Source organism: Halyomorpha halys, unplaced genomic scaffold (assembly GCF_000696795.3).
Source record: "Halyomorpha halys isolate HHAL.00 unplaced genomic scaffold, Hhal_1.1 Scaffold396.1, whole genome shotgun sequence".
Lineage (NCBI taxonomy): Eukaryota > Metazoa > Arthropoda > Insecta > Hemiptera > Pentatomidae > Halyomorpha > Halyomorpha halys.
The window spans coordinates 458,994-475,679 of NW_027111420.1; the positions used below are offsets into that span (position 1 = coordinate 458,994).

The 16,686-nt window shown below is 27.3% G+C and overlaps 1 protein-coding gene across 1 annotated transcript in view; it reads right to left on the minus strand.

Annotated features, from left to right (window-relative positions):
* Window positions 1–1,358: 1,358 nt before the first annotated feature.
* Window positions 1,359–16,686, minus strand: part of LOC106682216 (tetraspanin-1) — a 153,384-nt gene continuing 138,056 nt past the window's right edge. The window contains exons 5-8 of the mRNA XM_014422951.3: window positions 10,003–10,077; window positions 7,889–7,999; window positions 5,613–5,789; window positions 1,359–2,231 (exon numbers count right to left, since the gene is read on the minus strand). Coding sequence (XP_014278437.1) covers window positions 2,088–2,231; window positions 5,613–5,789; window positions 7,889–7,999; window positions 10,003–10,077 — 507 coding nt within the window. The 3' untranslated portion in view covers window positions 1,359–2,087. The remainder of the gene's footprint in view (window positions 2,232–5,612; window positions 5,790–7,888; window positions 8,000–10,002; window positions 10,078–16,686) is intronic.

The following is a 16,686-nucleotide window of genomic DNA, read 5'->3' on the forward strand; positions in this document are numbered from 1 at the left end:
GTTGTTTCAATGTAATAGTTTAACTATTAATTTGACATTGTCAATTGTCATTTTATCATGTTTTTTCTTTTTTGTTTTATTGATCAGAGTTAAAATTATGTGTAATTTTTCAATTGTATTTATTTAAGGGTGTTATCAATTAGTTATTATTTACTATGAATGAATAATTGTACATCCCTTATACTTTTATAAATTTTAACTGTGGAGATAAAGTGTTAAATTGTAAAAAATTTCGATTTTTATATCAAATATCATACATTCAATGCAGTGAATGAATTTATTAGTGTATTTATTTATATATCTGTATGGAAATGGTTTAATAAACCTAAACATTTAAACCAAAAAGCCAGTTAGTTTTGTCCTAATACTCTACAAGCTAATATACACCCTTTAGATCAGTTCACTGTGTAATATAAAAAGGATAAGAGTTTTGTAGTTAACATTCACATAAATATTACTAGCTGTGTCCTACTGTTTTCTACAGATTAGTTCCAGCTTATATCAGTCTGCTTCATACACATTACGTATACATGATAAAGTGCACTTACTAAACTGAAAAGATTCAAAATTAATGAGGAAAACAAAAGGTTTGTTCATTAAACACTACTCTAAAAATTTTCCAACTCTCTTAATTTTCTCAATAAACAAATATTAAGAAAGAAAATAAAACTTACATGTTTCTTAAATAATTTATTTTATTGTTTCTAAATCAATGGGAGGGATATACTTGATGATATTTGACAATATTAGCATGTTTTGCTTCAATTAGTTAGCTTTAATCATGAATCTCATTAAAACTTAACAACTTATTAAATTCTCATCTTTGTTGAGATAGAATTAATATGACTGAAGCCAGATTCAACTATATTCGAGCTTGGTAATGCACTTAAAAAGAAGAAATTCTACAATATACGCTTTAGCTATGTTAGGAAAATATAAATATTCATCTACAATTTATTCACAGTTGAATTATTAACAAGAATCTTAATCCTGTATCCTATTTACTTATTAGGTTGTAATTACAAATAGTATTACACACTGCGCCAAATAAATAAATTTTTGACTGGATAGCATTTCTATTAATTCATTCCAATCGACCCTTAATTATATAATATTAACCTCCAAGACTAATACCCACTGCTTTGATGATCTCTGTTTTATATAACAGACTTTCAAAAGGAAAGTTTATTTCCAATTTTTGTTCATTATTTTGTAAAAAAAAAAAAACCTATAAATAAAATAAAAATTAATGAATTAATTAATATAGAATCTTAATTGGTTATTTCTTTTATTGTACTTCATGTATTAATATCTTATTCTAAACTTGATGTGGATCAAGGGAATGAAATAAACAATAAATATAATAACTATTTGTTTTTTATTGTAAGGTAAATACATCAATTGTAGTTTTGCATTATATTTGTATATACATTTTCTGGATCTGGTTTAATTCAACTATACATACATAGAAGTATTAGGTTTAATATGTACATTTAAACTTCAAAAAATATTTAATAATAATAATAAAATAAAACAAAGGCACTAGATTAAAACAAGAAATAATAATTAAATACTGTGCAATCTCTCTATAATACAGTAAAACATAAATACACCTTGTTATCAGAAGCTTATAAAAAAAAGTCTATATATATATAATTTTGAACCTTTCAAAAATCTCACAATTGTTTACTTATCCATCATTCAATATATTTACAACTGTTGAACATCATCTCAATGCCTTCATATAAACAAATAAAAAATATATAAAAATGCCTCATTTGGCTCTTTTTCTAAATGCCTTATGAACATATATATTAAACTTTTGAATCAACTAAAAACTGATCTTTAATCAATTATTATATTAAAAAATATATTTAAATTATTTTGTTGTTCATATTTTTTTTTTAATTACAGCAATAGAAACCAAAACATTAAAGAGACAAATTTTGTACATAACATTTGGCATTTTTATCAGGCGCTGATTTTTAATTAAGATCAGAGCGCCCTTGAACTCAAAAGTAAGTCTATGGCAGTTCTGGTCCCATTTAAATTATCACATTGCAGTGGAATGGTTTCCAATTTTTTTTTCATTTGTTGAACGGTTGGAGTGACTTACAAAGACAGAAAGCTAAAAATGTTGATAATAACTCTATAACTACAAGGCCAACAACAACGTATATCACAATATCCATATGATCCTTGATCTGCTGCATAATTGTTTCATAACATCCCTGAAAAGTAATAAAAAAATATATTGTAAACAGTGTAAGATTATGACATGAAATATAAAGATAAAATAAACTATGGTAGATACATAAATATCAAATAAAATAATAGACACAAGAAAAATAAAAACAAATACAGCAAAAACTAAAAGGCTGAAAAAATTAAGGAAATATTGTAAGAGTAAATGTATGAAGGGCCAAAATCGAAGGTCGAGAAAAAGGAAAATAAACAAAAAAATCACAATACTAACCTTTCATTTACAAAGTAAGCCAAAAAATAAAGGAAGGCAGAGGAGTGGGGAGATTTAACCATTAAAATCATGGCTAGATATACGGTAAGGTATTATAGTAAAAGAAAATAGGAGACATTAGAGATAATTAATTGAAAAAAAAAGAATTAACATATATGAAGGTATACTAAGAAATAATAAAAATAGAGATAGTATGATTAAGAAAAACAAAATATACAAAGTTGAAGAGAAGTAGAAAGGTGTTTTGATTTTATATAAGATAATTGCTGAACAGTAATTATAATGCAATAAAGATAAATATTTTAGTCATAAAGCTAGAATTTTAAACAATACTTTAATCATAGTATATTTATTCAGATAAATACACATAACATTAGAAATAGCACAAAAATTTTCTGCAAAACAGAAGCACAACCACTTGACTAAATAGTGTAAGAAGGATGTAGGCCCCTCGCCCTGAAATAGGTCGAAGCAGCCGAGATGTCCTATTACAGCAGCAACAGAAACTATGCACTTCGTTATAACAGATACCAAGCTACAGGATGATTAATTTTTTTTTTCATTTGAATTATAGTATTTTATTGTTTAACAAGATATATAATGTTTTTATTAATAATTCGATTCTGTCAATATATATTTTTTCCAATAGTTTTGTTACTTTGAGTGTTTGGTGCAGTAAGGAAGTAGCTACATTTTTTATCCTCCCTCCTCTACCCTGAGAAGAGGAAAGCGTGTTCCAAAAAAGACTGAACTCAATTCAAGAAACTTTTTTTTAATTTACCAAACATGTTTAGAAGACCTATCTGTCCTCTTATTGATACAGAGCTCTCAATGACATTATTACTCAAACATGTTTTAACATAACCTCAACTAAATTTTAAATTTGCTTTGGGAGTAATAGTTTTTTGGGTATATTAATACAGTCAAAGATATTTAGTATACTTGCAATAGTTGTTTTTTAGTTCATATATTTTTCTTAAGTGCAAGGATTAAAGTTATTTCCTAGTGAATAATTAAAACAAACAATTAATCAGTTCATGTTTCAATATTTTTAAATTGACTGAAAGCTTTTAATAAGCTCTTGAAAAGTATTATCATCTTGCTTTAATTTTCTTTTCATATCGTATTGTATTAGTCATGGTTCTCTGTTCTCTACTATTTATGATCTATTACTAAGACAAAATAGTTAACAGTTAATCAATTAGTTAGAAGTGCTTTCTGAAATGATATTAGAAAATCGCTAAATGACAATGTGTAATATTAAATGGAATAATATGAATATATCTTGTCAAGATTGAAAATATAATTTTCAAAGATATGCCACACCGAGTTACAAAGAGCATCAGGCAAAAAATGTGCAACTGAATTTCAATTTTATTCTTCTCGAAGTTCTTTATCTTACTACATTTTTTTTAATCGAAAAAATAAAAATTAATATCCCTTCACAAACTCCTTTTGTCTCCCTCCTTTAATTTACAAAATTCCTTCCTTTAACTTACACTCTCTCCCTACCTTAAAAAATAAAAAACATCTTTTAACTACAGTTTACTGCACTTACATTTTGATTTTAGGAATAATAATGAACTTGAAAAATCTTAATCTCAAGCCGAAGGATCCTCTCATCCTAGTCCAACAAAAGTCCAATTCTTTCATTCCAATAGTAATTGCAATTTTCCAGAATTAGATTAAAATCATTCAAAGGAACATATTACCACTAACTATTCCTTCTAGTATTTTAATGTTTCCCTCTCAACTATAGAAAAATACCCCTTCCCGTGGTCCATTGATATCTTTCTTCTAATCAATATAAAATAAATCAGAAGCAGGTCAAGAAATTGTCTAATAAATAACTAAATTAGTTTAGAATCCTAACTAAGGTCAACTATAATTGTCAAGAAAGAAAATCATTCGGGGTCAAGTGGGATTTAAATCTAAATATTTTAAGTTTTTAATTTCATAATACGGAAAAGAAAATTTTAAAAAATGCACAATATAATTCTAACAAGGATATATAACTGATTCTTCTGTTTAAGGCAAAAATATGGAGGATATAATGCAAAATTATTCTAAGAATTAAAATTTTCTTATTTATCTATTTTCATAGGGACAAACTGACTATTATCCTGTCCACCTTCATGTCTTATATCTCCTTAATTCTTGAGGTTTTGTCCCCTCTATAAAATAAATAATCAATAGTCCTTTTTATTGCAGACTCTCAATCTACTTGTCAGCTAGTTACTTATTGGACTGTTCGTAAATCCCTGGGAATGAGGGAGATATATGATATCAAATAATGAAGAAGGATAGGATAAAAGACAATTTGTCTGAAAAGTCATCCAAAATATATAAATAAAGGAAGAAAGAAGTATTAGGGGTTTTCCTTAAACATAAATAATAATATTATTTATCCTGGGCCAAAAGTTGAATAATGAATAAAATATTCTTTTTACTTGGGAGAGGAGGGAAATTTCCCTCTTACTTTCCCTCTGAGTAAAGATGAAATAAAGTAAACCATAAAAATAAATGTTAATGATGCTAGATCATTTTATTTAAATAGAAATAACTAAGAAGGTTTCATAAAGAATTGAAAAAAAATATAATGTCAAACATTTTTAACTATTTCATAACATAATTTTGAACATACTCAAGTTATTCTTTAAGAAATTATATAATCAATAACTGAAATTAGCAACTTTCTTAATAATAAGCTTCTTATAAATATTTTTTTTATTTCTGTGTATTTTATTTTATTGTAAATCTTTTTTTTCAGCTTATTCGGCCTATGCATATTAATTAGTCCTATTGTTTTCTAATTTCCTGTATTAAATCTTGTTTATTTTGTCAGTATAAAACGTTTTATTAAATTTTCCTAATTTACTTCTATTGAGAAAGACAATTTATTTATCAGCAAATAATGTGTTGGGCCTCAAAGCTCTATTCATACTTAATATGTAAGTAAGGAGTCAGAGAAAAAAAAAATTATAATTGAGTTTTTGTTTAACGATACAATTTAAAAAAATATATGCATTCCTTAGTTGTATTCTTAATATTTAGAAATAAACACCTCTTAAGCTATAGGTTTTATAGAATAAATGACACATTTTATACTGTACAGATGAAATATTGTTTATCTTACCGTCATGAAGTATGAATTCTCTGGTTTTGGACTTTTTGGGCAATCCGGATCTAATAATGTTTTGTTACCATTAATATCTTGAAAAAAACAACATGCTGGAGGGACAACATAACCAGACTGGTTAAAACGTGGTGAGTCCTTAAAATCGTCATAGTTATCAACTCCGCAACAATGCATCTAAAAAAATTTAAAAAAACAAAATTTGATTAGATATACAATATATAATAGATATAACTACAAAATGCTTCAAAACAAATTTTAAACCCTATTTATTGGGAAATTATTAATTGTAGATATCTAGATTAATTTTGCAGTGTACTGGCCGATCCATGGGGTTTTTATCAAGAATTGGTTTCTTCATTGAATTTTTTTTTTCCATATGTTGCTAACATCTTGGCCTATAAATTTATTTATTTATAATTATACTTCATTATTTTTGCTTCTTTTTTTTAGTTGGATTCATCTTTAAATCATTAACTATCAATCAGAGTGTAGGAATTGAGGAAAGAATTCTCTTTAGCGCTATTAAACTTATTAAACCCACATTGTAAAAATATAAAACTATATAAGAATAACATTTTTTTTATTAATTTCATCTCTGTTAATTTTTATTTCAAATATATATTAAGTAATTTACTTATTTTTTCAATTATAGCATAAAAAATTTATCAAAAATGTTTTTTCATGTGACATCTCAATCTAAATAATTTCTAAGGATAAAAAAACAAGCAATGATTCAGCTTGATATTAATGGTGGATAGTGCTTACGGAGATTTGATAGTCTCTGTGTTAACAACTGTGTTAGACATTTTATAGTCTCAAATCAACGATCAAAGCTAATAAACTCTAATTTTCAGAATAAAATAATGCTTTATTAAAAAGGCTAATTATAAAATACAAATAATTAACATACAATAATCATTTTAAGGATAAATTGATCCAATCGAAGTAGTGGTTACTAAGAAACTCAGAAATAATTTTTAAAAACTGTTTATAAAAACAAACTTTAGACCATAGAAAAATAATGGCTAACTAAATAAACATTATAAAGTATGGTAGGATTATAAGATAGGATATAAGAAATCACATAAAACAGATTTTCTAGATATCTAGTAATTTTACATATGGGGTGTTGAGAACTCAAGTGGATCATTCTACCTGTCATGTTTTTCAGAAAAAAATCTTTAGATAAAAGATTTTATAAAATAAAAATTGTTGTCAAAACCATACTTTAAACCAGCTTTGTAACTGAATGTTTATGTTTTTGCCTCTTTAGGTTCATTAAGGGAAAGATTTTAAAAACGTATCAGTTTTATTCTCAAATACTTGATTTTTGTGGAAATGATGGAATAGTCCAATCAGGTTCTCAATGCCTCATATGTCATAGTCCTACCATACTATACCACTTTTTGTATTTTGTTTATCTAAGACAGATGAAGATCTGCTACATGGTACAAAATGTTAGTTTTTAATAAATAGTATTTTCCTATTTTTTATTATCTTTCAGACCACAACCTGGAGCATCTTATCCTTTAATTATATATAGTCAACTAATAAACTTCTAAAGTAATTTTTTTAACTACATCCATTCAGAAATTAAATTATGTATATTACTAGTCTTTCTAGATTTTCTGAAACATTAGAAAAAATGTAAATGTACATTTTTATAAACTATGAAAAAAATATAGAACTTTATAAATACAATTAGTTATTTACAAACAATTCCCTTAAGATTAATAAAAACTGACAATAGTACTAATGAGTTAAGCAAATAGATCCACCAAAAATTAGTATTTTACCATTATCAAGAATTTCATTATTCATTTTTTAATTTAACCAGTCAATCAACTAAGCATTAGAACATTACTAAACTGTAATCAGTTGCTCTGTTAAATCAGATGGTACCATAACAGAAATCACCCTCCCCCCATCAAAAATAAATAAATAAATATAAAAACTAAATTAGAAGACTGCAGGGGAAAAAGATGATATATAATTTTTTTTTAATAAGTAAGAATGGTTTCTTATAGAATTTTTACTAACAGAAATGATGATAAAGTGAAAATAGGAGAGAAAAGAGTTTAAATGGCTGAAGATTGCTCTTGAAAAATTGAAGATTCCAAGGTAAATTTAATAATCCTGAACATTTAGGAAAGCTATATTCTTCAATTTTTCCCTGTAGTCTTCAACGCTATTAATTTTTATAAAAATCATTATATTATAAACATTTAACAATATATTATAAAATTAACATTATAATGTAAACTCTTAAATACCTTAATCATGATAAGATTGAGGAACTGGGTCTGAGGATTCTCCTGTGCGTTATCTGGTGAGTAGTAAGAAGTGATAGTGGTTTTAAGCAGTGTTCTGACTTCATCTTCTGCCTATAAAGACAATAAGATTTAGTTAAATAAAAAATAAAAAAATAAATAAAAATAAATCAATTAGCATAGTAATTTAAAAAAGACCAGCTAATACAACACAATGGAAACAATAGCAGAAATATTTATCATTTCATAATTCTAAAACTCAAATTTATTTCAAAAGATTGTCCCTATAACCAAAATTAAAAGTACTTCTCTCTCAACAAAGGTTCAATAAAATCATTTATCACACAGCATCTTTTTTTTTTTTTTATATATAGTTTATTTATTGATATTTACAACTACATTAAAAATATGTAACTTGTAAATTTGATGGTATTTACATAATGACATGATACAGACATGTGGAAAATCTACCAATTGATAGAACTCCAATAACATTTCTAGATAATATTTCAAGGCCATCTTCTTTTTGGATGTCTAGGGGAATTATCAGGTAATGAAAGAGAAGCCAATTTAGAAACAAGTGGGTTTGAGTAGATAGGAAGTTTATCATGGAAAGATTGGTATCTGGTTCCAGCCAAATCGGCAACATACGGAACATGGAGATTTTGATTTATGAAAAAGTTAGGAGCATTAAGGGTTTTAAGAAGGATTTCAGAGCCTCAAAGCTCAACTCTGTAAGTTCAGATAGGCCTTATTATAGTCATATAAATGAATCTTTTGTAATTAGTTGGAAGTTTAGACCGTTTGTCAAGTAAATTTTGTTATAGTCTGAATCGACGAGCAGTTTCCTGTCTTTTCAATCTTGTATGAGGATTCTAAGTCAGTCGTTTGTCCAGATGTAGTCCAAGGTGAAACGGATCCGTTCATTGGATAGCGTCAGTTGGAGTGGAAGGAATGAGGGAATAGGAAAAGATGCAAGATCCGGTTTGTGAAGTGTTGTCTGGGTGGTCTGATCTGTTAGTAATGTAATCATGTACCTAGAAATGTGAATGTTGAGTGAAGTGAGTTCCTTTCAATAGGGCAATATCTATGGGTTTGTCATGGAGAAATATGTCGAGTTTGTCACAGTGGTTATTCAGTCCCTTAGTGTTCCACAAAAAGAATAGCTAGAGGCTATCCACTCATGAAGGAAGGTTAAAAGGAATTTCGCTGAAGATTCTAGTTAAGAGGATGATTAGTGGTTTTATAGTTTCTTGGAGATCCAACAGTAAGGATGACAGGATAGTGGTTTTATCAGTTGGATTGTGGTTGAGATATGGAGGTGGATGTGAATCAGGGGCTGGATAATTAATATGACTCGGAGCGCTGGGAGTTGGGTGAACCCATTGTGAGGTAAGACAGTGCATCTTTGAAATTATTAAATTTTAAATAGGATCTAGTAATAAAATTATATCTTCCTTTATGTATAAATCCATAAACACAAAGTTATGATATACAAATAATTGTAAAAAAACTATCGAGACTTTCTGTATCTTCAATGTAAGTGGTGTTAGATTTCAAAACAGTAATTCCATCTTAATAATTTTTCTATTTCATTACCGAAAAAAATAATGTATAAATAAAATTTCATTACTTTTCTGTATGTGACAAAATAGAGTACAACATAGAATCTATTTAGCAAATCATTAGAGCATTTTGACACAAAATATTTAACAATCTTAAATAAGAATTTTTTTTCTTGATGAAGTTTGTCGGGGTCATCAAAGAACAATATAAATAAACAAAACCATATTTATTTATTTTATGCCGACGTTTCGAAAGAGATAACAACAACATTTAGAGTAACATACAATTGAAAAGGAATAGTATACAAACAAATTTAGAATTATATTTATTTATTTTATATCTACACCTAATTAAGAATTTTTTTTTCAATCTATTTGTGTCCCAACCAAACTTTTTTCTTTGAAAAACAAGTAATGATAATGGTAATCAATATTCGAAAAAAAATACAAGTATGTACTTCCCAACAACACTCTTTATTCGACAAGTAACTTTCTAAAAGAAAAGATGGATATATAACAGAATTTTTAATAATATAAATTGATTCTACTCACTTTATCTTTGTAGAAGTATGCCATTCCAGCTGCTGTTATCTCCAATATCAGTATAAGTATCAGCAGGAAACCATACTATAACAAATATTTAGAAAATATTATAAAAAAAATACTTCAGTACATAATAATTAATAATACATCAGTCACTAGATAAATTTTGTGAAAAAATATTTATATAAAATTAAATATGTAGATTTATAATACCTTTTTTTTTTTTTTTTAATATTAATGTCATTACATAACCCAACTAAGTAGAGCAACCATATATCTAAATTTCAATAAATAATTTATCATAATTATAGTAAAAAGTAGTAATAATTAACTAAAAATATTAAATTATTATTTCATTATTGGGGATGATAATAGGCATTATAATATTAATATAAATAAACGATCATAAAATATGTATTTAATGTTTTCAGGTTCATACACATATGTTTTTTGTAAACTGAAGAAATAAATAAATGAAAACTATATATTTTTAGGAAAAAATGTTAGATGCAATAATATAAAAAACTCTTTCTAGACAAGGAAATTAATATTAAGGGACATAGTAGGTGTCAGTGAATTGGCCATGGTAAGTGATGAGGCTAATAACTGTGGGAGAGAAGTAGGATCTTCCTTCCTCACCACTAACCCTCCCAATCCTCCTATCATGGACCATTTCCATCAAAATAACAAATAAGTACAATTTTTTGTAAGAATTCTTAAATAAATATATTTAAAAAACCAACAAGTGATGAATAATTTAAAAACCATTGCATCTAATATTATAAAAATGTAATGTACACCTTATTTCTTAATAGCGTTTCAGTCAGGTTTCTAGTTTTTTTTCATTTTAATTCCAGTTATATGCCATTATTAGAATAGGCTAATGTTTGAAAGAGGCATTTCTAGTTGTATGAATGTCATATATTAATTGTGTTCATTATATGAAACAAAAGAGTCCATTAAGTGTCTATTAATTATCCTTGTAATGACGGAACAAATAAAGAAAACCCAATATATACAAATGCATGCCATAACATAACACTACAAATAAATTTTATTTACAGTAACTTTTAATAATAAGTCAAATATATAGTTAAAACAATAATGTAGTTTCTATGATCATTTTTTAAATAAATAATAAGAGCTACTGTATAGAGCTATGTAAGTTATTACCTCAAAATGAATGACACTGTATATTAATGCAAAATGAGATATTAAAGGAAGTTGTAAGCAAAATTTTTCAAATAATCAAGATTTTTGAAGTATTTAAATAGCAAAATCATAATTATTATTTTTCTAGTGTCCCTAGAATTAAAAATTAGTTACTACCCTATGATATAATGCATTTATTATTTATTTAAGAATAGATATGAAACAAGTCATAAAGATAAATATTTATATAGTATTAACAGGATATAAGAACTGATAAGGAACATATTCTATAAAGAAGAGGATTAACTGACAGGAAGATATATCATTCAATTAAAATTTAATAAAATTAAATCCATTAATTGAGGCTCAAAACATGTTACTTAAAAAAAGGAAAGTTTTACAATGTTAAAATGTTTTTTAATTACAATGTTTAACCTTCAACCTGGGCCCTGTTTCATATTGGAAGCTAATGGCATTAGTTCTAAATTTGAAGTAACAAAAAACAAAATATAAGCTCTAATACTTTTTGTTTCATAATGAGGATAACTATTAGTGATATTATACCAGTTAAAAACTTACAAATCAACATTGTAAAATTTGGTGGCATTGTACCATGTACTATCTAACTACAAGTAGAATCGACAAATGATTTCATCAAAAAACTATTTATAAAATTCCACTCCCATCTACTACCAGTAAAGATATGTAGTGGCTTACAATGTAGGCAGTCCAACCTTATCGCGAAGACTGAAGCCCAGGCTGATGCAAGATATCCTGGTATAAACTCTTTATTTAATTATTTTTATTATTATCATTTTATTTCTGCTCTTCCTTTTTCTAAATCTATTTCTTCAGTATAAGTCAATTATTTGTTTTATTGATAACTGTAGGGGAAAAAAAAAACTGTTTTCTTTCTATTTTATTATACCATGTAATTATATGTAATTTATATATGTCTGATTACGAATTGATTAGTATGCTGTGTGATGTAGCAACCTGATGTATTTGGGCAGCATAGATGAATAAAGTATTTCTCTCTCTTTCTCTAAAAATATCAATTCTTTTTGTTTTTTTTCTTTTCTTTTTCATTCTTGATCACATAAATATTATTATTTTTAAAAATTATAATTGATCTTTGTTATTTATAATTGTCATAATTATTACAATGAAAATAGTTAGGTGTGTTTTTTAGTATGTGGCAATACTCCACCCATTAACCTTTAAAAAAAAATACCAAAGTGTTATAATAACCATATAAAGCGAACCAGGGCGATCTGGTAATATTACATAATATAAGAAGTATAATACAAGTACAAACTAAAACACTAATATGAGCTTAATTATGAAATGAGGCTCAGGGGTCATTTACTATAACTTAACACCAACATTATTCTTTAATGAAAACAAAGATTTCCTCAAGATTGCTCCAAGAATTGATGAAATCAGCCTTTAAAAAAAAGTTATGCAAAAAAAAAAAAATTCAATTTAAAAACATTTTAATTACCATGTTTCACGACTGAATGCCACAATTATAAACATCTGCACAAAGTAATCTTACAATGGAAGAAAATGTGTTAGTTGCTGATTGATATTTAGAATGACCAACAGTTACTCAAAACATATAATTCACATGGATAATTATGAGTTAGACGTAATCATTCATGTATTCATAGAAAATGTTTAGAATTGAAACAAATTATAGCATACCAAATTTAATCATATGAATATTAAAAATGGCACAATTATATCAAAGTAGCTTCCTATCTGAAGGCAGTTTTATATTTTCAAAGGATGTGTTTTAATTACATTCGGCCAAGCAAATGAAAAAAACATTATCATTGCAGTTATTATGTGATACGATATGAAACGATTCAAAGGTAATGAAAAAAAAAATCTTTCTGTAATTTTGAGTACTAACGAGATGGTTTTGCTTGTTTCCTAGTGGACAATGAAGTTCTGCATCAAAGCAGCTTCATTTCTAAAGAGATGAAAAATGGCAACACGAGAAAAGCATCAGGTTTCCAACGGCCCGCGCTCAGCAATGCTTCCTTATCACTCACGATTCCTTTTGATATCACTCATCTGTCTCCATCCCAGCACTGCATCTTTATCGTAATGACTTCATAGACAACGGCGTTTTCTATTTTTTCTAATGGATGAGAACATGATAGAATAAATAAAATAACTAATATCTCAGATTTTACTTCCTATATTTATAATTATCTAAACAATATCAAAGAAGAATGTTAATAAAAAAAAAAATCTGTGTCAAAAAATATATTTTAATGAATAAAAATATTTTATAGAAGTTTGACTATTAAATAAAAAGCACTTAGATTTAACGAGAGAATAAATCAGAGGGCTAGAGCACGGTGCTGACCATACTGCAAGTCAAGAATAAACCATATATATTTTATTATTGTAATTGAAACTTTTCTAAGGGGAACAGGGCTTGTATCTCTTACGTTCGAGGCACAAGTTTTAATATAGGTGTCACTAATTAGATTTGGAATAAAGTACCATCAATGATAACTGAGTAGCTAGTATAATAAACAAATAGCGGCATAATTAAGGGGTTAGGAGAAACCACTTATGACTAAACAATATTCCCAGTTCTAAACTCATAAGTCGAGAGCTTCGCTCTTTGCATCCTCGGAACTGCAGCGGCACCGGTCCGAATCCGACCTGGAGAGGTTGATTTTTACTTTGTGGCGGTCCCACGGAATGTTGGAAAAGTTGACCTAGGTTAACTCTAAATAAGCCCCCGTAAATCAGAAACGACAAGGGGTCATAAAAAAAAGTAAGAAAGATCCTTTATTGTTCTTTACTCCTCCTTTTGGAATTCCTAATTTCTATTACGGAAACATGTCTCTTCCCTAACTTTCTCCAAACATCAACTATTTCTTCGCCACCTTAAATCTCAATCTTCTGATGAAATTTAGAATTTATATATATGCAATCTGGTTATTAGAAGCAGAACTACTTAATATACCTAAGTTATATAATAAACCATAAGCTATCATTAGTGTTTACTTATGGGCGCCAAATTTGGAGCGCAATTTATTTATAGTTTAAGCAAAAAACATTTGTATTGCTGAATGAGGTAACATTAATACCGGCTATAAAGTAAATTAATGTTGTGAGATGATTTATTTTGAAATATATTACCTAAAATGCTGATATAGAACTGTCGACTTTAATTGGAGGAGGGAAAGAGATAGGGGTGAAAGAAGAAAAAGTGATATTAGGTTAGGCCACTTCATAAAAATCCTAGTTCCGGCTCTAACACAGGGTTTGGCAGTTAAAATTGTGATTGATGTTATAAATAAATTTAATAACTGAGGCTCTGACAAGGAAAAGACAATAAGTCAAATAAAAAAGGAAGATGAACCCTAATAAAAAAAATATATTTTTATTAAAATGGTACATAGCGGGCTAAACAGTAGTTTAATTTTGAAAACATTTTAAATTTGAATAGCTACTGAAAGTATGTAACTGCTTAAATAAAAAAAATAATTAAACGTATATTAAACTAAATTATAGTCCTATTCGATTTTAAAATATATAAGAAAATGATTGTACACGATTGTATGTCTTTTGGTTGTTATATTTCTATTCTAAAAATATTACCTAATTTTTCATATTAAAACCAGCAGCGAAAACACACACTACTACTTTTTGTATGAGGAGTCGAATTAATTCAAAGAGCAGGTAAAAGATGCTGTTAGACTTTATGAAATTCGATCTGGATGGATTAAAATACCTTCTACAATATAAAAAATATTAATTCATGGTATGATAATTGCAAGAAAAATAATTTTACTAGCTGGATCCTCAAGTAAAGAAACACACGGAACACTAAATAGCAAATTTAAATAGACTAGCAACATCGAACCCGAAAAATATCAAGGAATCATTTCTCAAGATCTCCTTCATTACCTAATTTTATTTTCCGATTCATTTATTACCATATTCCCATTCACTACAAAAAATTAGTATACACTACGATAATCAGACCAATTTGGACATATGGAATTGAGCTCTGGGGCTCCACAAAACCATCAAATTCTTCCCGCATCCAATCGTTACAATCCAAAATCCTACGTAAAATCCTTGATGCTCCTTATTACGTTACAAATAAACTCATTCACAAAGACCTTAACATCCCATTCGTTGCAGATTTGGCCCAAAACAGATATGCGTCTTTTAATTCCAAACTTCTTAACCATTCTAACCCATTAATTCTTAAGACTTTTCATCTTTCATCCTTAACGATCCCTGATAATCCTCCGAGGCGTCCGAAAAGAAGATGGCCACGGGACCTTCTAATTTAAATTAATGTTTGAAGTACCACCAATGGGTGGTTCCTTCCCAAGATTTTCAAATGTATATGAAACATACAACATATTTACTTATTGTATTATTTTGTACAGTTGTAAATTACATTAAATAAAAAAAAAAATATTTCCATAACAAGCAATGATTGTTACTATTTATTACGAAAACATCTCTTTCCGCCCTAAGTTTAGACAGTACAGTTGTGTTGAGATAAACGCAGTTACGTCACAACTATAATTAAAAGTGTCACAAACACAATGTTTATTTATTAATAAATAATAAATATAGTTTTATCGCTACTAATGTTTAACAATTTAGCTTTAAAGCAGTGTTTCCTGACACTGATTAAGAAGTTTAAATATAATAATATTAGAGTAAATATTTTTTTTATTTTCGTAAATATAATCTTTTGTCACAAGTTAATTATTTTATTATTTCGCGGATTATACACTTTATCTATTCAACTTTTAACCATCTCTTAAGCGAAAAAATGAGTAAAAACCCTTATTTGAATTTTTAGGTACTAGATTTGCGATTCGGCCCACTCTGTGTTAGTGCCCTTATAAATTGTTTAGAAAACCTGAACTGTCCGAGAAGTAAAAGTTGTTCGCGCCTAATAACCCAATCATGCCCTTGCTATTAACCATTAAACCTAGCTTGTCTTAACCCCTATCATAGCCTGGGTCAGCCACGAGCCCATAAACTGCTCAACAACTTTCTAGAGAAAGTAAACATTTGAAACAGCTTCAATTTATGTTTATACATTAGAAATATATTCGTAAAAACGATATAAATGTTTATAATATTGCCTATAATAACCGCTAAAAAAGTATTTAATTTCTTTTATAAAATCTTGAAACCCTCTTTGGCTATAATAAGTTGATTTTCCGTGGTATGACCATTTCTTATAGCCTTATTTCGAATACATATCGATATTAAATCGAGAATAAATAAACAGCTGCAAAAGCTTTAACCTGTACTGGAAACAAAAAAATAAATAAATGGTAATAATAATAAAAAATAAAATAAAATGAAAGATAAGTGAATAAATAGAACAAGAGATTTTAATCAAAAAGGTTTACGTGCATTAGCTATAAACATGAGCGATAGAGAAGAGTAATTTAGAAAAACTGAATCTCGGGTACTATTATACATTTTTTTTTTTTTAATAATTTATTTATTGTTATTTACAACTATATACAT